Source organism: Anopheles cruzii, chromosome 3 (genome assembly GCF_943734635.1).
Source record: "Anopheles cruzii chromosome 3, idAnoCruzAS_RS32_06, whole genome shotgun sequence".
NCBI lineage: Eukaryota > Metazoa > Arthropoda > Insecta > Diptera > Culicidae > Anopheles > Anopheles cruzii.
Genome location: NC_069145.1, coordinates 32,339,259 through 32,363,342, shown reverse-complemented (window position 1 = coordinate 32,363,342; position 24,084 = coordinate 32,339,259). Strand labels below are relative to the sequence as shown.

Here is a 24,084-nt window from a genome sequence, read left to right as displayed (position 1 = left end):
CGCTGGTAAACCGTGAGTTGCTCACAGTGCCTTGGGCTGGCACTTCGGGAATCAATCATCTTGCGCGACGCCTGCGGAGGGCAGTTGTGATCTCATTAAAAGTTACTTTTCTATCATTAGCGAACCCGGCCACACCGCCGGGTGGGGAGTGGAAAGCAATTTTCTTTGGTGCCACTGGCGGGTAGATAAATGGCCAACTGTCGGTGGTTCCACGGCCACGTTCGCCATTAGTCCGTCCGCCACCGGCTCCCTCAGGCACGTCCGTGGGCGTCGCGTTTGTCGACTCACTTATGGGCTTTTGACTGAAGTTCGAGTAGTTGTTCAAGCAGTTGTTCAAGCAGTTGTTCGAGCACCGTCTTGGGACGGAGCAGGATGGTAATTGTTTTGTAATGCTCCTACCGGTTGTAATACGTCGAAGACAATGAAGATTTCATTCTAGAGATTAACCAAAACACTATTGACAGTATTTGACAGCATTCATTCAAGATTTGGAATAAATGGCTGTCAGTCGACGAACGATTTTCTTCGGTCCTTAGATGAATTGAGAATGGAGCAAAATTAAAGCAAAATAATGTTAAATGCGTGACGGTATGTCCGTATCTCAACATGGTTCTGTTGAACTCTGGTGAAAGCTTCAAAATCCATTAAAGCTCTACTGTGCCGGTCTTCAGTTTGTAGCTGAAAGGAATAATTGAGAAAATCACATTGGTTTCACCTCGTTCCGGTGTGGCGGTGTTGCTCTCCTGTGGAGGGACACTTGGATCGTTCGACACGGGGCTTTGGTGAACTATTTTCGCAACTCAAGCAGACCAAAGCCCGGTACCTTCTGGAAGATCACCGTGGCCAGCACAGATTATAGAAGTAGCCAGCCGTACACGGTGCGTAGTGGCCAATACCGGATCCAACCGTTCCCTCGGCTGCTTTATGTCAAAGACTTGTGCGCATCAAGATTACTCCAAGAGAAGCGCATTTCCCGGACAAGCAACGGTTCGTTGTTGCAAAGTCAATCCGTTTAAAGGCCGTACCAACGGAACGGATGGTCCATGTTTTCTTGGACCGTCAGCCCACTTCCTGCCGCCCAGCAACACCGCTCAGTCAACAAACTCACGTCATTAAATCAAAACCGTCATCTCATCGCACGCGGCGGTCCGTATCTCCAAGTCACGCTCGATGAAGCACGAACTCCGTGAATGGAATGGGGTGTCCATCGCTGGGACGGCCCTTCACTCCGTTCGATCTCCCTGCCGGCCTTCGCTTGCCTTCGGGGGCTTGAGTCAACAAATTTCATACGGACAACTTTTGCCCCACCGCCACTTTTCTGTCCGCCCTTGCCCGAGCCCCCCTGGCCCCACGGACCGTGGACAATCTGCTACGTCCTGCAGCGCTACTGATGGCACATAATTTCGATCCGCCCGGAACTATCCGTCATCTTAGTGCAGTGCCGACTCCTTCGGCTTCGCTTGCGCCATCCCAGCTCAGGAGCTCAGGATGGGAGCAAAACGGTTTAGCTTTCCTTCTCCTGCTCCTCCGCTTTTTTCCGCTGCGGTATGCAAAACGGGACGGACCTTCGGACAGCGCCAGTGGACACCCGGGGCGCAACAGAGTGTAGTCCACCTGCGTGGCAAGCGAAAGAAATCCCCACCACTTGGGCGTAACTTTCTGCCCAGCCCTACCTCGCGCCCTGCGAGGCGAGTCCTTGGCCTCGGCCTCGGGAAGGAAAAGTGTTTCCATATCAAAGCAGCGGAACGTGATTTGAAATTTTTATTAGTCTCCACTCGACTTGCAGCGGCACGTCGCGGGACTGAGCGCCCGGAGGCCGAACGCGGGGCCGCGGGGCGAGACCTTCGGCGGGACGGTAATAACCAAAGGAATAAAAGGCTATAAAGTACATCCTTTCCCAGTACAGCACCCACCCCAGGTCGGTCCGTCGCTGGAACGGATTGAAATCGTGAGGCACCATCGGTGGGGCGGTTATCCTTGGCCTGCCCGAGATAGTGCGGAGCGCGCCACGTCCGAGTCCACCGTCAAAAGTTCCGTAACTGCCCCGCCGTTCGAAGCCTCGATTGTGGCCCGAAAATTCTGGGGGTTCCTGTTGGGAGTGGAGGCGACTGACGCAAAATTATCCCACCCACCGATCAGCGGTCGATCCCTTTCGCAAACGGTTCAATCTGTCCGACGACGCTCATCACGTTCATTAGCTGTCGAATTTACGTAGCAAAAGTTTACGGTCCCCGGACCACCCGGGGATTGGATCGATTTCCCAGGATCCCCAGCCGAGAGAGCCAGCCGAGTGAAAATGTGAAAAGTTTTCCTTTTTGGCCACCGGCACCGGGTAATGGCGTCCATTTTGGATGCCCAATATTTTGCCACCATCATCGAACCGAACCGTTCCCATTTTGACGTGAGTGTACCCGCTCGCGCATGTGTGTGTTCGCGAAGTGTCAAAAAGCCAAAGTTCCACCCTCAACAGCGCCCGGGTTGGAGTTGATGGTTGTTGATTTTAGGCCAATGACTTTCCCGAGCCGTCCCAAGTCACTCCGAACTAACATCAACACACTGAGCCATCGTTGTCGTTCGGAAATTTAAAATTAGTTTGTTAATTAACATTCACAAGCGTCGTCCGGGGGCTCAGAGCCGTACCACTACGGGGCCAGGAAGGTCAACAGAGGCAACAGCAACCGACTGTTGACCGAATGATGTTTTAATCGAGTGCGGTGGAAGGAAATTGAAAAATGGAAAATCGAGCGATCGATCGAACGGGCCCGAGGATTACAGCCAATGATTGACAGCCCTCAGGGCGCTCGGGCGCTCCAGTCATTTCGGTACTTCCGGCCAGGCCTGATTGTAAATCGAATTGCGAGTTGACCCAGTTTCGCTCCGAATAGGTAGTCCTTCGGTCGAGTCCTGCGAATGTACGGCCCGAACCGGCCGATGCATTCTCAGGCCCACATCCTGGTGGTAATCATCCGAACAACATTATTCCGGACGCTTCGCTTCGGAACATAATCAAATGTTAATCTCTTTTCTCTCACTCTCTCACTCACCCACTCACTCACTCTTTGTTTCACTCTCTCTTTATCCCTCTCTTTCCTTTCATTTGGTGGCATCCCTCGTCATCGGTGCTGTCGTCATCGGCTGCGGTGGCCTCAAATCGACCTCAAATCCGGCAGATGGTCCCAAGTCCTCGCAAACAAGCTTAGCGGAGCACGACACCAATCCGAAGGTAAGTCTGCGGTCGGCGGCAACCGTAAGAAAATAATTCCCTTCCGGATGCGCTCACACAATACGCGCTCCCGGAGTGCAATCGAATCTGACGTCAGCGGTTCCGGTGGCCCACTTCTGGAGGGCTCTGTTTTATCACACACACACAAACGAGTCCTTTCGCTTCCGGCGCCAAATCCGATTACATCACCATCAGCCGCCCTTCCCCAGCAGCGCCCACACGGTGTCATCGCGATCATTACCGTCATCATCACGCTCGACCGGAAATGGTCGCCTTTCTGGCAAATCGACCTTTGACCGTTTGTGTGTGTGTGTGTGTTTTTTTTTTCGCTCCCGCAAACCGTGCTCGTGCTAAAAATAATGATTCGGTCCGGGTTAAACCCACGAACTTCAAGTAAAGGCGATCGGCACTGTGGACCTGCAGTCCACACGCTGTGGAAGCAGCGGACGAAAGCAATATTTCCCCGTACCGAACGAGCCTTGGCCAGTGACTGCTTCGGTGGCTGCTTCGGTGAACGGCCCAGATCGTAACCACCAACTGAACCCGGAGCCCGGAACCGTTCTAAGGGGCACGGATTTACCCACACGGCCTCTGCTAAGCCCCCGAAAACGCCGAAACCAACGACGCTAAGCCGCCGGAACAATGCATCAAACATTAAAGTCGACGCAGCCCGCACCGAGAACTGGCTCGTGATCCCTGAAGTCAGCGTTGCCAGCCTCGTGCCGCGGGGGTTTCGCGGGTTTCGAGTAATTATTAATAGTTTTGATACATTTATTGAGCGCAGTTCGGACCGTTACTCGCTCATATGGAGTTTTCCCACCGTGCTTTCCACACAACCGGTTTCCGGTTTTAGTGGTGCCGTGTTTTAGGCTTCAAAACATGTTTTAAACACGTTTTCGGCCGACTTTAACTTGTAGTCATACTACTGTGCCCAGAAAAGATTGGGAATTCGCTTACAACTCGAGAATTCTTTGATGTATTCAAAATAAAATTTATGTCATCACCATTAAAGCAATCTCTACTCTATCCAATATACCTTTGTCCAACTATCAAAAAGGTCCAAAAAGTCCTTCTTTGAAATAGCCTTCGACACCTGGTGCACATTGTAGCGAAATGCTCACGAAATCACGAAGAAGTTAAACCAAGAATTGAACCTCTCCACAAATCCGGTCTTTTTTTACGCATAGCATTACACAAACCACGCCTAACACCCGCATCGTAATTTTTTTTGACAGATTGTCCAGTTGGATAGAATTTAGAATGCACCAAACCACGATAATCAAAGAAAACTGTTTCCGGTTTGTTTTAGGCCGCAGTAGTTAACAATTCTGTTTTCAATTGGACTGACTTTGGTCGGCCCAAAGCATGGATCAATGGTAAACAGGTTCTAAACATCAATTTTATAAATATAAAATTAAAGTTGGTCAACTTACGTTATTAAAACGATCTTGAGCTCCGAGAAAAGAACATTGCCTAGCATCTTGCTTCATTCAAAGTTCGTTTATTGTTCAGTAGTTCATTGTTCATGTTGTTCAGTAGTGCATTATTTCATTGTTATTCCTTCACATTCCTTCTGAGATAAAAAGAATGCATTTACTTGTGTTATGGAAAAACGGATATACGGATGTACGTACTAGCCACCGGCACCAGCGCACCTGGTGGACTTACCAGAAACTGTGGCTAGAGCGATAGATCGCAACGCATCTAGTAGTCCCAGAGTAGATGTAAAAACGAATAGAGAAGAAAAGAATCGGGTAGGAAGAACTTATTATTTCTCAGCTCCACCCGTCACGATACAATAGAATAAAAGAAGTTCTACAAAAAAGGTTTTTTAGTTTGTCGCTGACTCAAGAGTGAATAAATTTAACAACTTGCCTTCAGCGCCCGTTACACAGCTCCCAAACATTGGAGACCCAGAATTGTAAAATGCACCGACCACAATGAACGGCGGGTAAAGTAAACTCATTTTATGGACGCGCCGTCCGGAGTTCGTGAAGGATAAAGTGTACTATGCGGTTTTTTCTTCTTTTATCCCGTTAGATCTTCTCTTTCCCACAAACGACCAGTTCATCATGATAGATTATGAAAAATGGGAAAACCCGACCGTGCCCCGTTCGGGTCACCACGGCAATTCACGGCACGGGAATGAGATTGAGCCCTGCCCTGCACGTTCCCCACCCGGATACTTTGACGCACTAGGCCGCAGGATCGAAAGACGAATCGATAAGGATATTTGATGCCGACGAAAGCAACCGACCAACCGACCGAGCGACCAGTTGATTGAATTTTTCTCCAAAACCAACACTCTCCATGCTCCGCCAGTGGGCGATGCTTCGAGAATGTTGCCAGCCCCGTCACCCCGAGACCTTGCTGAGCCTGCGCCTGGATCTGGGCCCAGCCTTTTGGGAAACGAAAGCCCTCCGAAAATTGGAAAATACCATAAAAGTCTGGTAATCAATGACTACAACAGAGCATTGATTCCAAGATCTCCACCCGGGGAAGGTGGGCGGCGCCGGGGAAGGGGGATCGGGAAACGCGGCCGCCTTGGCCGAGTACTGATTGGGTGGCGCACGGTTCTTATCCGTTTTGCTGGGAAGCGATCCAATTTGTCCGATTAGGGCTTTCATTAGGTGGATTGTGTAGAAACTTCGGCGTCACTTCGTCCCCCTGGACCGCCCGGACCGTCCGGACCGTGGTCTGGGAAATTAGGCGACGATAAGTTGGGTACCGGTTGCCGTACCGGAAGCGTCGCTTCGCACCACGCAACAGGCGCGCTTTAAGAAGCTTGTAATTTCCGGCGCGGACTCGGCAGACGGTAAAAGTGCCAACTTGAGACAGTGGACTTGAGCGTAAAGCCTTCGAATTTACAACTTTGGAATTTACATATCATTTCAGTATCTTAATCTTTCTTCAACCGGAAGCTGGTCTCCCCGCTAACTGTATTACGGGAGCTCCAAGAGCTCCAAGGCATTCAAATCGCTTAATTATCGTCTTGGACTGTCATCCGTGAGGTCGTGTGACTGACGCAATCTAACCACAAACCAGCGCCTAATTATGCGACAAGCGCCCACCCGCCCGACGACCCCCGTCGCCCCGTAGGAAGTTGCCAAAGTTCAAACGTCTTCGTCCACCGTCCATTAAGTCCACTGTTCCGTGCCATGGGGCGGAAGATAGCGCAAAACTATCGACCGCCGGCAAACGACCGCTGAAAGACAGGCTCATTAACGTGCTGTCGGAACCTCTAAGGGCAGGCAAACTGTTTCAGGATTTTCCCCGTCGGTCGCGGGGTAAACTGACAGCCCAATCCTGACCCCGCCCTAGATCGTTGCAACTAACCTCCGCTTGTCGGTTTGGGAAAATGGGCATTAGCGTCATATCTGGCGCTACGAATCGATAGCTGGCCTGGGTGTCTGGAAACGGGACTGGAAATAATAAAGCGTGTGGAGCTTGAAACGAAAACAGTGTCGACACCATTGTGAGCCACACCGCCTTACAGAACGAATGGTCCACAGGACAGGACTTTTATTAGTGATTGTTTTATATCAACATACGTGTCAGGAACCACTAACAGCGATTTATGCAACTTACGATTATTTACCAAGAGAGACATATCAGTTGTCATTCTTGACAGAGAGTTCCCGTTGGGCAGGACCGTTTTCGTCACTCGCCGCCAACTGCAACAACGTAGCCGGATGGAGACGGGTTGAGGTACCGAACCGGCCAATGTTCTGCGACATTAAACATGGACCGCGTGGTCGGCCGACATGGCATTTCGCAGCGTGCGACTCAATTTACCGATAATCTGATTACGGCCGGAGTCAATAAAATTACCATAATCCACCGTTCGACCGGATCATGTCAAGGGTACCGGCCGGCCAGCCGGATTCCGGCGGTAGCCAATCGCCCCGAACGAACATAATTATTCCCCGGAGAGTCCATCGGAGACCACTCCGTGCGCTGGACGCTGGAAACATTGCAACACACGGCGACCATCGACATCCCGGGTTGATGGGTAAGATGCAAATGTCTGACTGACGGCCGCAGAAGGAGCCGGAAAACGTCGAGAGCCTAATTGAATTTCCATTGTGCGACGGCTGAAACCGTAATTGATTTATATTGGCCCTTTGGCCCAATCGGGGCGGAGCCAAGCCACCGGAGAAGGAAGACGGATCAACGGCACATGCCGAAATGGCGGCCGCCCGGTGCGATGTTTGCGATGTTTTTGCGGGGTTCTCCACCCCACCGCCCCCCGGGTCGGTGATAAATTTTTCCACGAAATGAGCCCGAAAATCGACTCGATTCCGACCGAAAACGAATGCAACAAATAGCTGGGCCCGGTTGGGCTCGGATGAAGTTGTTTGCCTGGGCAAAAGTTCGGCAAGCCCTACAGGCTACTTCAGCCGAGGAGCAGGCACGAAGAAGAATGAAGCCATTAACACTCCGGTGCTTGGGACTCCCCTAGGCCCGGGGCTGGGGCTTGAATCAAAGAGCGAACATTGCAAAAGGACAACAGGTTTCCGGTAGCCCCGAGCGACAAACGTCCCGGGTAATGGACGCAATTTTTCGACCACCAGCCTCAACCCCGGAGCAGCCTCCGGAAGTGGCTCCTTCGCCGAGTCTCGACCCGCCCCCCCCACCATTGGCTGCCACGTCTGCGATTGATGAATCGAGCTAAATTCGTCGAAGTACGGTTTCGGTTCAAACAGAAAAAAACAAATGGCGAAAGCCACCTTTCCCGAGGCGCACTCAAGGCAGCCTGGCGGCTCAATCAGTCAACCCGAGTGCACAAGTCGTAAAACGCAAACCCTGGAGAAATGGGAAATGTGTGTTCGGAAGGTGTACCCCGATGCCAATGCCCCGTGGACGGTCCAACAGATTGCAGGAAAATGATTTTAGCCGGAACTGGTGATTGCTTCATTTGGCCATAAAATTAGGACGAGTGTGTCCTGCAGCATTACGCAAAGGCCCCGGCACATGGCCCCGCACTTTGTTTTGATCCAAATGTAAAAGGTTTTACGGTTTCGCTTTCGCGTCTTTTTATAACCTTTTAGCCATTGTGTATTATTTGACGCAAGCGATCAGAAGCAGCTCTGAAACACGGAACACGGTGGCCAGCGTCACTGCGTTGCTAAAGCGGAACTGAAAGTACAGCAATTAAATATACAACTCCCGCAGCAGCATCGCTCAGGCGGAACATACGCCGGTTCCGGATGGAGGCGCCTGGTGCCTGGTTCCACCGAACCGAGCCACCTAGTTAATGTGCACAGGCAAACAAATTTATCGTCCCATTTGAGGTTCACTCTGGCGCTGTACACTAATTAGTAATTTCCTCACGCGAGTCCCGCGAAAATGTCTCCGTCGGCGAAAAGTTCCGGCCCGACAGGAGATCGGCCTGATCGGACTGATTCATTAAATATGCGTGTTCGAATGGGTTTTGGTCCCGCCAGCGGTGGGAAATGTTTCGACGCATTCCAACGTTGGTGCTGAACCCACGGACCTGCCCGATGGTCGCTTCACTAGGCCCGCTTTGACGACCCTCCATCAAAACGGTCGGTGTAAATTAATTCACTCCCATTTCCGCGATCCGATTGAGAGCTTTCCTCGCGCCCACAAACGGTCACAATTGATTAATTACTCGCCCGTACGTTGCCGAAGGGCTTCGAATCGTGTCGAATGGAAGTAACATATTCAAAGTGCCGCATATCGAACCGGGTCACACAGCGGTGTCACAGCGGTGCCCTTTTTTCAGGCTCCGCGCGTGGGCTGCCGTGCCTTAGGAGGAGGGTCGGCTTCTCCGGCGGAACGGCACCAGCGTGGGATGGAATTGTGAATTTATGACCTTTTCTGTCAGCGTTGTCCCGCACTCCGATTTCCGGGCGCCACTCGGTTGGCTTCCAATCCTCGATTCCAGGCAATCGAACGTTCGATTGGTGGCACCGTCGGTTATCTATTTTCAAAGTTCGCTCCCAGCGTGCGGCGGCGACATGCGACTGGAAAAACAACCATCTGCCGTAACAACCATCGGTCGTAGTGAGCGAAACCCGATCCTGGTTCCTGCGGAAGGAATGAATGGCGAAACATGGCCCGCCATTCATTCGACTGTGATATCACAATTGGCACACGCTAGGCACGGTAAGGAAAATGTTTCTTTAAATTTGCTCCGAGCGCCACGTGTTTTGTGAGCAACCATGCGCCTCCATTTCTCCGTTTTATTCTTGGCAAGACTATTCAACGGAATAACCCTGGAAAATTGAGGATATACAAAGAGGTATCGAAACGCAAGGTTCTCGTTTTTGACACTTTTTTTCCACTGCGTTCATGAAGGGTTACGATAATGGTTTGGTCATTGTCCTGAACAATAAATAAATGGCCACGTTGGTCTTTCACCGATTTGTCGCGTCAAACAGTTCCCGTCATTTTTGGTCCGGTCAGTCCAACAAGAAGACAGGTGACAGAAAGCGGGTAAAGATTTTCACCCAACAAATGAACCACTTTCGACACTTCAAACAATGCCCTTCGGCACGGCCCCATACAGACCGTGGCCACCAAAAAAGCAAACCTTTCCCGGGGCCAGGCGAAGTTGACTGTTAATGCCTCCATCAACCGAGTGCCACCACATTTAAATCCTCTTAGCGGAAGCCGAATCCGTCCGACCGACGCGAATCCGGAAAGCGACCGTCTTCAGGCCATCGACTCGAACGCGCACAATGCTGACGGTGCGTAAAGTTCGCCGAAAACTTTTTCATAAAACAGCCACCTTCGTTCCCAGCCGCAGCCAGCGTGGTTCCGGTTTGCAGCCAAACATTCTTCCAGCGACGTCAGCTCAGCCCAGTGCCAGAAGATGGTACTTTATGCGATGGTACAAGAGAGGTCCGTGGGCCAGAATTTATGCGCCCCAAAAACGTTCCGATTCCGTGCTCCGGGCAACCTTCGTTCGGCGAAAATATGAAAATGATGCAAAATAATGCCTTCGCTTTTAAGGCGGATGCAAAACATCGATGAAAAGTATGCGCACCGCGCGGTGCGGTGCGTCACCGCAGCATCATCCCGAGATCCTAGCGATAGGGAAAATTGGAAGCAGATCGCTCGTACCCGATAGCGGTGAATAAAACCCGATGGACGTAAACCACAAAACGAAACACCAAAGGCCCGGCAGGAGCTTCGAAGCCTCCACCAGCCCCCACCGGTGTCGCTTCCCAAGGGGCCTCTCGCGGAGCTTTATGATAATGGTGATCATTGCAAATGAAATCGGAACCCCACTTCATCTGCCTCCGGTGGCTCGCAGCATCGAATTATGTACCGCGGCGTGGGAGGTTGTGGCATTGGTTGTCGATGTGAAACAAGCGAAAGAAAGAAATAAAAGTCCGCCTGTCCCGTTGGTGGCTGTGTTCTCCGTGTTCCCCGCTCCACTCACTGCTGTTGGTGGTCGGCGAAAATTCAAAGTGGAAGAGAAGTGAAAGAATTTACTGATTGTTCCCGGGTAATGACGTTGTGATTTTTATTCGTATCATGAAATGCTGGCGGGTTGCGTCGAACGGTCGAGTAAATCAGCAGTTTCGCTTCGCTGTTGCTGCTGGTGGATTGAGTTTTGTTGCCTAATGTATCGTAACGTGTGCCGGCAGATTTGAGGGTCACCTAACACGCTTCGAGTAGCTTCCGGAAAAGTTTTGTGTCTCACAATAACGAATCACCTTCTTTGATTGTGGAAGTAAAATTGTTTATTGCTTTCGGTAAATCGTTGCAAACTGAAAAGTTCGTAATATTTGTTCGCAACGCCAAAAGGCACCCCATGTTATGACTGCTGGGAAGCGATCTTTACCCAATAACTGGTATCGGTCGACAATGGCACGATGTTGTCCATGTGCAGGCTGAACAGGGCCTAACACATCCGTCCAGAAATAACAATCACTAGATAACAAATGCAAATGTAAGCAACGAAGCGCGCGGAAATATACAACGCATCGATCGTTGAGATGCAGGATACGTGGACCAATAAATGTGTTCTTAAGGTTATGAATTCTGAAACCAACCAGCCATAAAGTGTCAGGATCGAAACCGGTATGGGTTCACAATGATAAACGAAAAGGGCACAATGCGTCCCTCATACTGACCAGAAATGTATCGTAAATGGTTCGATCGAGAGAAAGGCGAATATGGAGAATGAAAACAACGTACACAAAACGACTCATGCAAGAATTGCGTTACTCACTCAGGAGAGGTTCTCAAAATGAGGATCCTTCCTAATTTCTGAACACTAAAGAACTTTCCTGCACTGCTACAGCAGGATTTGAATTAGTTGGTTTGATCAAGTCGCGGAATCGACTATGAGTAAGAAATTGAAACTAAACTTAAGTTATTCTATTCTATGGTCCTTCAGCCCGGCTGGAACAGCGTAGCTTAACTTTCGGAGCCTCTGCGCAAGCTATCTTTTACTAAAAGCATCTGTGTTTTTCACTTTCCATATTTAGAACGTTGATTGGTATATCCATAAGATGGTTAGAAATAAATAATAGATGAATATTATTTGCTGATGCATATGATTCCAACATATGAAAACCATCATCATCATCATCATTTTGGGCGCTACAACCGCTGCGCGGTCATGGCCTGCACCAGAGACAATGTTAATCTCTGGTGCTCTCTCTAACATTTCATTTTTACGGGCGGGATTGTTAGCCCCGCGCCAACCCCCCTATCACGCCGGTATCGGGAAACGAATCCATGGCCGGTTGAGTTACAACCGGTCCCGGGATTCGAAACCCAGGCCAGCTGCGTGACAGCGAAGAGCACTACCGACTGCTCTATCAGCGGGGGTAACATATGAAAACCATTCTCTCTCAAATCTAGAGAGTGATCTGATCGTCTCTGGAACGTACGGGTAGATCTAATAGTCGACCATTTTTACATACCAACGCCTAAACCTGCTTTTCATTTCCCATAAACTGCACGAAAGTCCTTTCTCTATCGATAATTTATTGTTTTGAATAGATTATTAACAAACGAAGCCACTTCTGGTCTTGTCTTGACAAGTTATGAATCATTATAGTCAATTATTCATCATTGGAATTTATTGACACATGTGTTTAAACGCTGCAACTAGAACTGGAATAATAATGTTAGTTAGTTATGCAGCAATTATGTTTTCCCAAATGAGCCCAAAATAACACGAACACATTGCAAATATTTTGGTTCGCTGTTTTTCATAAACGTCTGACGTATGTATTACCAAAACTAAGCAAAATCCGGTACCAATCATTGTGCTATCTTTCATCACTCCATCACTAGGTCAATACATTATTTCGGTTCAGCTTACCAAACAAAACTCCAATTTGCCGAAGGCCGCCCGAAGCGCGCCACAATTGCCCAAACACTGCGAATGCAATCAGACGGGATATTCGCCCCGTCTGTCAACAGATATCAGCTATGTCATGATTTCAATACAACGGCACCGTGGCACCAATTTGTGTGGTGTTTCACCTCATACCACACACACACATACACACACACACAGACCCGGTGGCCAGCTATCGGAATCCTGCGTGGCCCGGCGAACCTCGGACGCTCCGGGGCAAGCCTCAAATTAAATTAATTAAAACTAACTTAGCAGCGTCAGCGGGCGCAACCCGCGGCCACAAATTAATAGCGCCATCAGGCCACGTTTTTCACCACCGCACACCGGAAGTTCCGCCGAAAATGGCCCGGTCAGAGTGCCGCAAAATTTCCTAATCATGATGCCCGCCGAATCCGAAACCAAAATCCGGACCGTTGCGAGGCGTATTGACCAAGCAAATGCGCCGTGATTGATTGGGCTCGGCGTTGGTTCCGATCTTTTTACTTTATTTTAAAGTTCAAAATTATTTTCCAACCCTGTCCCACCAGTGCATAATTAATTGTGGAACTCCTGCGACCGTCGCCTGCCGACGGGGCCGATCAGCAACTCGAACTTTGCCTTAGCCCCTCTCGCTCTCACTCTCTCTTTCTCGGTGATTGTTCTAATCCAGCGACTTTATTTGGTTGTTTCTTCCAGGCCCCGCAGCAACCGAAGCATCGCCACCGACGGGAAAATGGCGCCGTCGGGGACGAGGGGGCGGAGGAAAATTTCATCGCCCTCGCGCCAGATGAGGCCGATATTTATAACTTTCCAAACATGATGAGCATGACCATGGCGAACGGCCCCGGCGCCGGCGACGACGGTGGCGGCGGCGCTAGAGGCGATCGCAATGTAAATGAAGCGAATCCATTTAATGAATTTCGCCATCCGCCGGCCGGGCGACCGCCAGCCGCGGACGTGGACGACCAGCTGGCGCGGCCAACGGGCGAGAAGGAGTTGCCGGAACTGACGCTCGATGACGACGACGCCGACCACGGAGGAAACGATGGGTTCGGCGAGGCGGATACTGGCGCCAGGGCTGGTGGTGGTGGTGATGGTGGTGCGCTCCGGCGAAGCTTCGTCGACGCCGCAGACGCCACCGACGACGAGGACGGCGGCAATGGGGGCGAGGTCGAGGAAGAATCCGAAGATGATAACGCCATCGACGGGAGTCGCTTTTTGCGGCCGATACCGAGCGACCGAGGTGGCGACGGCAAGGAAGAGCCGGGCGCGTCGGTGTCGCGGACCGAGTCGGATGCGGCGCTGCTGAGCAAAAGCATCGACTTCCTGAACTCCATCGACGGGGCGTACTTGCTGGCGAACGCGGTCGGGTCGGAAAATCGAGCGAAACCCGGCGACGGTCGCTCCACCGGACACCGGACGCGGAGCCAGGAGGATGGTAAGCCGGTGGGGTGTCGGTTATGAAATTACTGTTATTATTGATATTGTGAGGGGCTAGATGAAGCATGGCTCTGCGGGCGCGGTTTACTTCCTTCTCTGCCAAACATTAAATTGAAGTTTCCATTGAAACATTGGAAGGATGCTACCGGGAACTGTGGACAACTATGGTTGCATAACGTGAGCCGTCGCGATTCGCCCCAATCGAGCAGCTTCGAGCAGTTTGGAGAAATGGTTGACTCAAGCTGGCCACCAGCTTCCGGTGCTGTAATTATGATAAATTCGTGCAATTTTAATGTTGACATCTACCATTACACGGGGTGTTATAAAATGTGTTGCACACTCTCGGCCGCTGCTCGAAAGCTAAAATAAGTGCTCACATCCACAGGCAGGCAAGGCTAAATTTTATGGTGGATTACATTAATGGAATAGGCATAGGAATCCTGAATTTTAAAATAAGTGTAATCAACAGTTCCAATTGTGCGTTTCCGTTTTCTGGTTGACTAGATTGAGTCTGGGTTAATAGCGCCTATAAAACCTATCAACGTAGACTTCTAATAATTAACGATTCAGTTCACTCCCAATCCAATCACCATTGTGACATTCAGGAAGCATTGCGCTTTCTGCTCGAAACTGCTCGAAAAGGAAGAAAATCTTGCGAGTGGAGACTGACAGTGACAGACTTCTTAGTACTATTAGAAATACTCGAAGACGCCGTTCTGTGGCAAATTCTAGAGAAAGTTCTAGACCCTGTTTGAACCCCGTAATTCACTTCACCTATTGCTCTGGCGTGTTTCTCGTTCGCAGACAATAAGATTTCCACACACAAACCGACGCCGACACCCGACACCGGCGAGAATGACGTGTTCGAGCAGATGGAAAAGAAGGCCAAGTCGTACCGGCTGAAGCTGTACAAGAAGCACAAGAACTTCAAGCACACGCACCATCACCGGGGCGGACTGTACCACCAGCCGTACCACACGTTCCACCACGATTACTACCGGCGCAAGATGCTGGAGCGGGAGCGGGAGCGCTGGAAGAAGATGCAGGACCTGAAGCCGGACTACCAGGGCCAGATCAACTACTACGAGAACTCGAACAAGCTCGAGACGAACGAGGACATTATGGCGCACCTGAACGGCCGCAGCAGCAGCAGCAGCAGCCAGGAGAAGTGGCCCAACTTCGACAAGGTCATGAGCTCGCTGAAGACGGAAGCCAAACCGGACAACGTGCCGCCGTACATCAAGAAGTACAACCGCCGCAACAAGCAGCTGATCGACCTGCTCGAGGGCACCATCGCGCCACTGTCCGACTACAGTGCGCACAAGCACCGAGAGCGCAAGTACCATCGCAGGAAAAATCCGCACTGGATGGAGGAGGACCTGTTCGAGGAGCAGCGGCCGAGCCAGCCGAAGACCCAGGGCATGCAGCGCGACTACATCCAGGAAGCGATCCAGTCGTCCACGATCCACTCGAACGCGCTGCCCGGCGAGGGCATCCACATCATCTACGACAAGAAGCACGCACTGGACGGGCACGATGACCTCGACGACGGCCTCGGAGCGTCCCACGTGATGTACGGGCGGCCTACGATGTCCAGCGGCCACGGTGGAGACGGCGGACATCCCAACTACAAGCTGTCGTCGCGGGCCGGCCAGTTCGTCTACCACCGGGTCGCGTCACCGCAGTCACCGATGGGCGGCGGCGGGTACGGGCGCCTCAAGCGCCAGCGTCTCCCGTTCGTGGCCATCACCGACCGGCGTCTCAGCGCACCGCCCAAACGGCGCCCCAGCGGCCCCAACGGGCAACCGAGCATCAGCAACAGCAACAACGGCGGCAACCACATCAGCAGCAACAACCTACTGAATCACCAGCCGATGCCTTAAGAGTCGAGATTCACCACCCTCCCCCATGTCCTTTCGCTCTGCCCTCCCTGTCCCCACCCAAAACCTTCTCTTGCGCCGGCGAATTATGCGCCACCAACTCCGGCTTTTTTATTGCTTCTTCACAGGATCGCACTCCACAACGCAACGGTTTCGATACTGTCCGAAACGAAGACGGCTTCTCCGGCCGAAGAAGGTCCTCTGGCCGAAGGTCTTTGTTTTCATTCGGCGCCCAGACCAGATAACCCCCCGCGATAAATCACCCTTGATTTATCGCCAGTTGTGGGCGGAATTTAGCAACATTTGTGGCTCCCGAGACGGGGCTCGGGTCGTCAATGTTTTCGATTTTTTTCCCCGCCCCCCCGAAAGACGCCCGTATCGATCCTAGGGCACCGAGTGGGGCTCACTATCGAAATCAGCCACGGATCGCGGAGCAAATGGAACGTTTGGGGGTTCCGCAGTTCCAACATAAACAGAACCGGAGATTGGCACGAACACGGCACCCCAGAACGAAGCACACCCACGGTGGTGGTGTACGGAGAAGACGGCGACGATGACGACGACGACAATATATATTTACTGAATAAAGAAAACAGAACGGCAAGATGATGGACGACAGATTATGCGGCAGAGTGGCCGCTGTCGGTGATGCCCGTTTGATGATGGTTGATGTTGAGGATGGCGAGAAAAAGTAAAAGTATCATTCGCATAGGCCCACAGTCGGGCCACACAAACTCTACAACTCTGGCGAGCGCACCTTCAGGTGCGGAACACCGGAACACTTAGCGATGGAGACAAATAAGAACACCCACACACACACACACGCGCACACATAAACACCCGGTTTGACATCGATTTATAGAGCTGCTCCGCCACCTGGTCCGGAGCCTGTTTGGAGTCCCGATCCCGAGAACCGACCGAGCGGCCGAAGCACACTCTACCGACATATCAATCAGAAGAGTCCAAGTTCATCCATTCTCGCCCTGATCCGGGCCACCCTGTGACCTGTGTCCGCCGCCGTGCTCGGTTCGTGGATCACTCAACGCAGGCTCCAACGATGGGCGGCTGCTGAACACCGGAACACCGCAGGAGGCGCTCAGCTCAGAGCCCGCCCTGCTCGAATTGGCACACCAAAGCGCCAAGCGGCCGAGAAGAGAAAACAAACAAAATCATGACAATAATAGACATTTTAAAGTACGTTTAAAGAAAATGGCCAAGCCCAAGAGGTGGGGGGGAACAAGGAACGAGTCGAAGCCCCGCAAGGGTCCTGTTTCGGCTTCGATCGCCAAGCCAAGGCTCACGCGCCTTAGCATCCATCGGCGTGTGGCTCTCAATAAGTGTGTGTGTGTGTGTGTTGCGGTGCGCCGCGAAACGGTTAGCGTAAGTTTTCTATGAAAACGCATAAGCAATAGAAAATGACAATATCTTATATGGTGTGCGCGCTGCCCCACACAGAGAAGTACAGAAATTAAACACCACCCACCCGAGTCGGTGCCCGATTTTTTACCAACACGCACACACACGCACACGCGCGAAAGGGCCCGGCAGAGGCAGCAGAGTGAGTGAGGGATGCACAAGGATGCACCCAGCAGCAGCAGCATCAGCTCTGCAACTGCTGGGCTGGGATATCATTTGATCCATCCAGCATCATGCAGTAGTACCACTCGGACCCCATGAGGGCGAAAGGAGCAAAGGGAACACACGCTGGCGTCGGCTGGCCTGATGCTGGTTGTTGCGGCTGGCGACCTGTGCACAATTCGAGCCGGCGGCCGAGCCAAACCCATAAATGGATGTCAAACGGAAGCGCATCGAACAGCCCGGATTGGGCAGACACAACCACACACACGCGCGCACACACACGCACGGCACGACGGCACGACGGCACCCGCTTGTACTGCACCCGTTACGCAACTTGGCCGTGGATTGAACTCGCACACGACGGGGTATTGCAGCACGATCGCAACGCAATCCACAGCTGAACACCCTTAACCCGCGTTCGTACGTGCCCAAAAAGAAGCAAAAGGAAACTAAATATGAAGGAGAAACGAGAAACACAACAAGTTATAGTCAATTTTCTAACGAAAAACCAAGTCGAAGAAAACCACAAAACCCAAGAGTGACGGAGCAGCGCGTGACGCAAGAGTTGCGAAGACGAACGAACATAAACGCGTCGCGAAACGCGAAGACAAACGGCTCACACCGAGAAACACAGAGAGAGACAGAAAGAGAGCGAGAGAGAGAGAGAGAGAGAGGTAGAGGAGGCTATGTTTTAGATAAGAAGGTAGAGAAACAAAAGAGAAACCGATAGAGTAGAGTAAGAAAACAAATCAATGAAATGTAAAAGAAGAACAAACAAAAACACAAAACAAATAACTGCTAAACCCTTAAAACCAAACAGACAAGTATCTTAGCCGGTAAGTACCTACCTTCCCCCATTACATAAGTGTGTGTGTGTGTATAAAACATAAACATGAAGCAAGTAACAAACCCAGGCAAGTCTTATCGATCGCCTAACGATCGCTGATCGCTACTGAGCACCCGCAGCCGGAAGGTCGCCTATGGGGAAGGAATCGAAATCCGGGCGACAGATTGGGCGCCCAGGGGAAAGGTGGACATTTTTTACACTTTCCCTCCTACTTCCTCCTGGGCGCCGGTGCACCACGCGGGAAACGCTTTGACCGGCGTGGACCTAGCACATCGCCAACGAGAATTACCGGTTCTTACGGAAAATAGAAGCCCACTATCATCGTGCTTTCACTCTAAAAGCCACACACACACACACACACAACCACACGGTCAAACCGGCCCACCGGCGGTTTTCCGACGATATCATCGGCAGCTACTAGCGTGTAAACAGTTAAAAAGCCCCATTTTAGTAACCCCCCCGAACCGAAGAAGCCGATGCCGAAGAAGTAGAGCACGCGATACACACCGACTATCTAGGTTTTTCCCGATCCCCGGATTCCCGTCAAATGTTTCGATCCGCTAAAGTCAAACTTACTTGTTGCAGTGCAAAACCACTTGCCACAAACTAGACACGTTAAGGTGATGAGGCATTTAAAGAGTGTACGAGGACGGTAGGAGGACAAAAAGCTATCAACTGTACGATGAACCGGACTGCCGTTTGAAGCATTGGTCGTTCGGGGATGAGATCTATGATTTACGTTATCGCTACGCGTAGCGTACAAAAAAAAGTTTAATATGGAAAACTCTCCAACAAAACATCCAAGAGGGTAAGTGACGGATCGGGACTGAAAGATTGTTCGACAGAGCACGCAACATTATTATAACACTTAGTGCAGGATCAGCTTCTCAATGAGGCGAGCAGCAGGGCTAACATCACGTTCGCGTTCCGCATAGGCAAACACGTCACGTCACGCCACGAACCTAAACACGTGTACACACTGCAAACACGGTATTTTACCAGGAATTATAAATACATAAACACGCTCACAAAGGAAAGGAAACAAGTGAAAGATTTACATCTACTATAGCTCTAACTGAGTGCTGCAATTGTTATATTTTTCAAAAAGATCACTGCAAAATAAGTCTTCGGAGGAGTGGATGCGTGAACCTGTGACAAACATTGGTGAAACAACAAACGGCAAAGGAACAATACGATCAAAATAAAAACAGAAAGTATGGAAAAGCTCCGCCTCCGGTGTGTGTCGTTTTCTTCGCTCACAGTGCGGCACCGAAAGTGAAACTCGCCCCAAACGGGCGAGCTTCAGCGAGGTCCTCGAGCCCCGGACTATCGACAGGTCCCGTGCGTTGGCTTCATCTGCCGTTGCGGCGGTGATTTCGACGCCACCTGCTCGCCCTGCGTTTGCCCGGTATCTATGAATACTTTTCTGTTCTTTCTTTTTAATAAACCCCAAAAGGGCTCCGATTTTATTCACTTTAGTAAACTGACCCCCTTTGCGAAGATCGCTTCGTTCCAGCGCTGCCGCTTGCTAACGGGAACCAACCGTCGTAACCGTATCCAACGCATAAGTTATTCCACATAGGTTATCGCAAGCCACACTCTGGAAAACTGGGACAGGATGCTGCAAAATGTGGCCCAAACGAAACCCAACTCTTCCAAAGGCGCTGGAAAATGGCCTCATTCATACGGAACGGCACAAGATACCCACGGTCGATGCCGCAACACGCAAAAAAGGCCTCGTTGGGGAGCGTTTTTAAATAAGGTTTCCGTTCCCTGGAAAAAGATCATCTCTAGAATGGGTGCAGCAGAAAAAAAAACTGGAAACCCACAAAAGCGGCAACCGGAGTTGGTGAAAAGTTTAATCTCACTGACAACCCTCTTAGCCCGTCAGAACCCGGTGTCAGTCTCCCGTCTCCTGTCTCTCTCTCTCTCTCGCCCTCACTTTGCCTCTTGTCGTTCTAATCTCACATCGACAGGAGAAGCGAACAAATTTTCCATCGAGCTTGCCTTTCCCGGGGCAAACAGATCCCCGATCCGGCGCCTATCTTCGAAACGTGTGCTCAATCGATGCGTGGGCTCGGAACTCGACGCCCAATCTCGAGCAGCTTAATCGATTCCGACAGTCCGCTGCCAGCGATGCTGACCAGCTTTGTTTTACGGCTTTGCCCGAACGTCCACTGACCGGTCTAGGGCCCGGCCTAGGCCGGTGTCTCGAAGAGGTCAGAGCATCGCAGGGGATCACATCGGTTCACTCGTTGAAGGTCCTGACCGCACCGGCTCGGTATCGATTTTGTACTCCGGATCGGAAAAGAAAACTTCATTTCGGACCAAACGCAATGTCCCTATCCTTAATCTGTTTCTCCATCGAAAAAAAAAACACAACAAAAGGCTTAGAAAGACAAGCCGTGCGGTGGTACGATGGCTTACCGTGGTCCGACTAAGCCCAGCATAAGCTCCTTTCGGTGTTGGAATTGTTGAAATTTGTCGCGTTTCACAGCGTTCATCCCATCCCAGTGAATCAGTATTCTCATGATGGCCTTTTCCAATCTGAAATGAAATGCACCTCTAAAACTCGAAAGTTGGGCGGTGTTGGCGACTGTTGATTGAAACAACCCTGGACATGGGAATTGGAAATGTGCCACGTCAATTTCAATTAATTTTATGGGAATGCCGTGAGTGTGTGGTGCAGTTAAAATCTTACGTAGAAACTAAAATACCTAGAAGATGTCGTTTGACGAGCTGCTTAGCTAATCTTAAAGTTTAACTGAACTCTCTTCCTCTTCACTATCAAGTGAGCACAAAACAAGCACCGTAAGCTCACACACTGATAGTTTGGCAAGATAAACAGGTCCAGACAGCTTCGGGACCGCTTTCAACAAGCTGCAGGTCGGATTCCTGGAACGGCCATGATTTATTTACTCGGCCAAAACAAACAGGAGGCCCTCCGCCCAAACATTAAGACATTCGGCTGCTGACCTTTAGGTCCTATCGTAACAATCGTACTGTGCGGGTAGATACCTTCCAAAAAGCGGCTTGCTTTAAGCGAGTGATAGTGTCCAGTGGATTTTTGAGTCGCCCAAATCTAGCAGAAGGGCCAGAGACCATTCCTTGTATGCGGCGCTGGCATCCGGTTCACTGTGGTTTATAAGAGCATGGGCTATAAACCCTCACACACCGCAACTTACTCCTGAAAACATTTACTCAAGTTGCACATGAGTTTACCAAAAACAACTCAATTAAACAAGAATACTATTTAAGGGCTGTGCGTCGTTTGCACAGTATCAGCATAAAAAAGACCAGATATTGCATAGAACAGGGATTATTTTAATGGTGAACTTTTGAGTTATAAGCGAATTTCCGATATTTTACGGTCTTCCTCATTGTAGACACAAAATGCAATTCGATGCAATGCAATATTGCAACATTTTCTAGTTGACCAGATGTTGACGGAATCTCGAAGCTGAACCTGTGGGATTTACTCAATTACCAGCTATACGCTGTCTTGGCATGTTTCGGGGTTCATTAATAAAGTTCCTTCACGGTAGCGATCCAAGACGCTTGTATCCGGCAAGGCGTGTAGTTGAGAGAGAACTTGGCGCCATCCTTGGCGCTTATCGGAGGGGCTTAACTCTTATTTGTCTCTCCGTTCCGGAGTCGCCGGACGGCAGCTCCCCGAGTTAAGATGGTTCCGCATCCTTCCAGTCGGGCAGTCGCTAATCCTTATGCGCCACTAAAACAAACGACCGGCGGGGTCCTTGTCGTCCACGGCGACGCGATGCCACTTGCCACGGCTCGGCCAAGAGCTCTCGGCCGAACCGGAACCATCTCCTACGTTACTTTGCATAATGGGTCGCGTGCAGGAATCGGCCAGTGGGCGACGTCCTACTAATGGGCATTACGTGCCTCCACCGTGCCCCTGCTGCCCGCAAACCGGACCCGTACTTTGACCGGCCGGATGTGAATTAAACCCCTACTCACGGCGCGCACGGCGTGGCAGTCGGCCGAGCACTGGCTCGGTCGGCGGTCGGCAGGGCACAGGTGGGCCGGCAAATAATTATCTTCTATATTAATCGGCAAATTTATGACCCCCTGGGCCTTGCGGGGAACCCCAACCCCAAAAGCGTCGGCGTTTTTGTCACTTTAAGGCCCGGGTTTAGATTTTTTCCCGAAACTCCAAAACGGGACGCTTCAAGGACCCACGCCACGGCCAGCGCTGGCTGGACCCGACTCGTGGGGTCGTGTTGTTGATTTATCTCCTCCACACGGCCACCTCAAGGTTAGGCAATAAACACCGGTACAGCACGTGGTCCACGTGGCCCGTGGGCTGCCGGCCTGCTGGCTGGCTGGTTGACTGGCCGTCCTTAAGGCCACCAGGACTAATGGCTTTCCGGGGGATAATTTCGAAATTATTTTCTTATTTCCTGCCGCTTCCCCGGATCCCCGGGCGCCCTGGAACAGTGGTACGTGTGGCTAATGTCTAAACAAATGGTGAAAATACCTTCTCGCTTGCGCCGGCGCCCGATGGCGGGAGTTGGGGAGGGCACCGCCACCGGCAGCCACCGATTTATGCTTCACGTGTCCGTGAGGGCCATCATAGTACGCCCCCTCAGTAGACGCCTCGAACATAGCGCGGAGGCGAAACCTCCAGAAGGAAGGCGATTTTCATAAAAATTCAAATTCGTTTTCAGCCCAGCTCGCCCCCGCAAACCGGAAGTGGCCTCGTCCTGCTCTCGCTCCCGCTTCGTTCGGTTTCCGGTTGCCAGTCGTCGGCCCACATGTGCTCCGCTCGTCTGACGTTTTTTATGCCAACCGATGAACCGCGCCCAAACTCTGTGGCGCCCTTTTGCGCCTGCAGGGTATGCAATCGCGTGTTCGTTACGGCGTATTGGTGAAAAACAAGCGACCGATCACCTGGCCGTCTTCGGCGTGTGTTACAACAGTTTGACAATTCGCAGGGCCATCGAATCAGGAACGGGCATGGAAAAACAGTTCGTTTCCGCTCGGAATGAATCGAAATGTTGGTACCGCTTTCAGGGGCCACTTCCCACCGGGCCCCGACTGGGGCTTCCGCCTGCGCTCTGGTATGGCGGGCTCCCTGAAGCCAAATAATGCTAATTTCGGCCCCCACTTGGCAACAGCCACGGGCCGGCTTCAGCCGGGCAAAGTTGGCGAACGGCTTTCACCAGCGAGCAGCACTCACGACGAAAGGATGTAATTTATTTTCCCCGAAGCTTTCTTATTTTCGTGTGCTCGGGTTGGAAATGTTCCGTTGCGTCGCGAAGGACATTTGTCGCTGTTGGCGCGACCCGGCAGGCCCGGCGGGCATTATTCCACGGTATATGCTTCGTAAAGTATTTTGCCGGTCGCCGGTTACATTTCTATTGAGTGCCGCGAACCACTTTCTTTTGCCACTGCCCTTCTCGCCTTCAGCCTCCGACAACTGTTCGCTGAAAGTCAAGCCAACGGGGCCGGCCAAATTGATTGGCACCTCGTGATTGACGGCGCGCACATGGGCGCCCGGGTTCGCGATGTGATTATTGATGACAGGCGCGTGGATTAAATGCGTGAACAATCGACTGTGGCCCCGCACGCAAACACAAAACCCCACGAGCATGTGTGTCACCCAACAAAGTCTCCCACATGTCAATTAGCGTAGCGTTTGGAAAGTAAACTCAATTTACAATAACTCGTTCGGTCGCGCACGTGGCGCGAATCAGCGTGAAAATTTGAAACTTTTCCAAGAAACAATAGCCTCCACTTTGAAATGGGTGACAATTTATTTCGC

General features: G+C 51.3%; 1 protein-coding gene across 1 annotated transcript; it reads left to right on the top strand.

The window, feature by feature from the left end:
• Positions 1 to 9,930: 9,930 nt before the first annotated feature.
• On the top strand, positions 9,931 to 15,877 carry LOC128270238 (uncharacterized). The gene is made up of 3 exons (XM_053007640.1): positions 9,931 to 9,939; positions 13,251 to 13,992; positions 14,799 to 15,877. Exons 1-3 carry the CDS (start codon positions 9,931 to 9,933, stop codon positions 15,875 to 15,877), a joined length of 1,830 nt encoding a protein of 609 aa, XP_052863600.1.
• Positions 15,878 to 24,084: the final 8,207 nt, after the last annotated feature.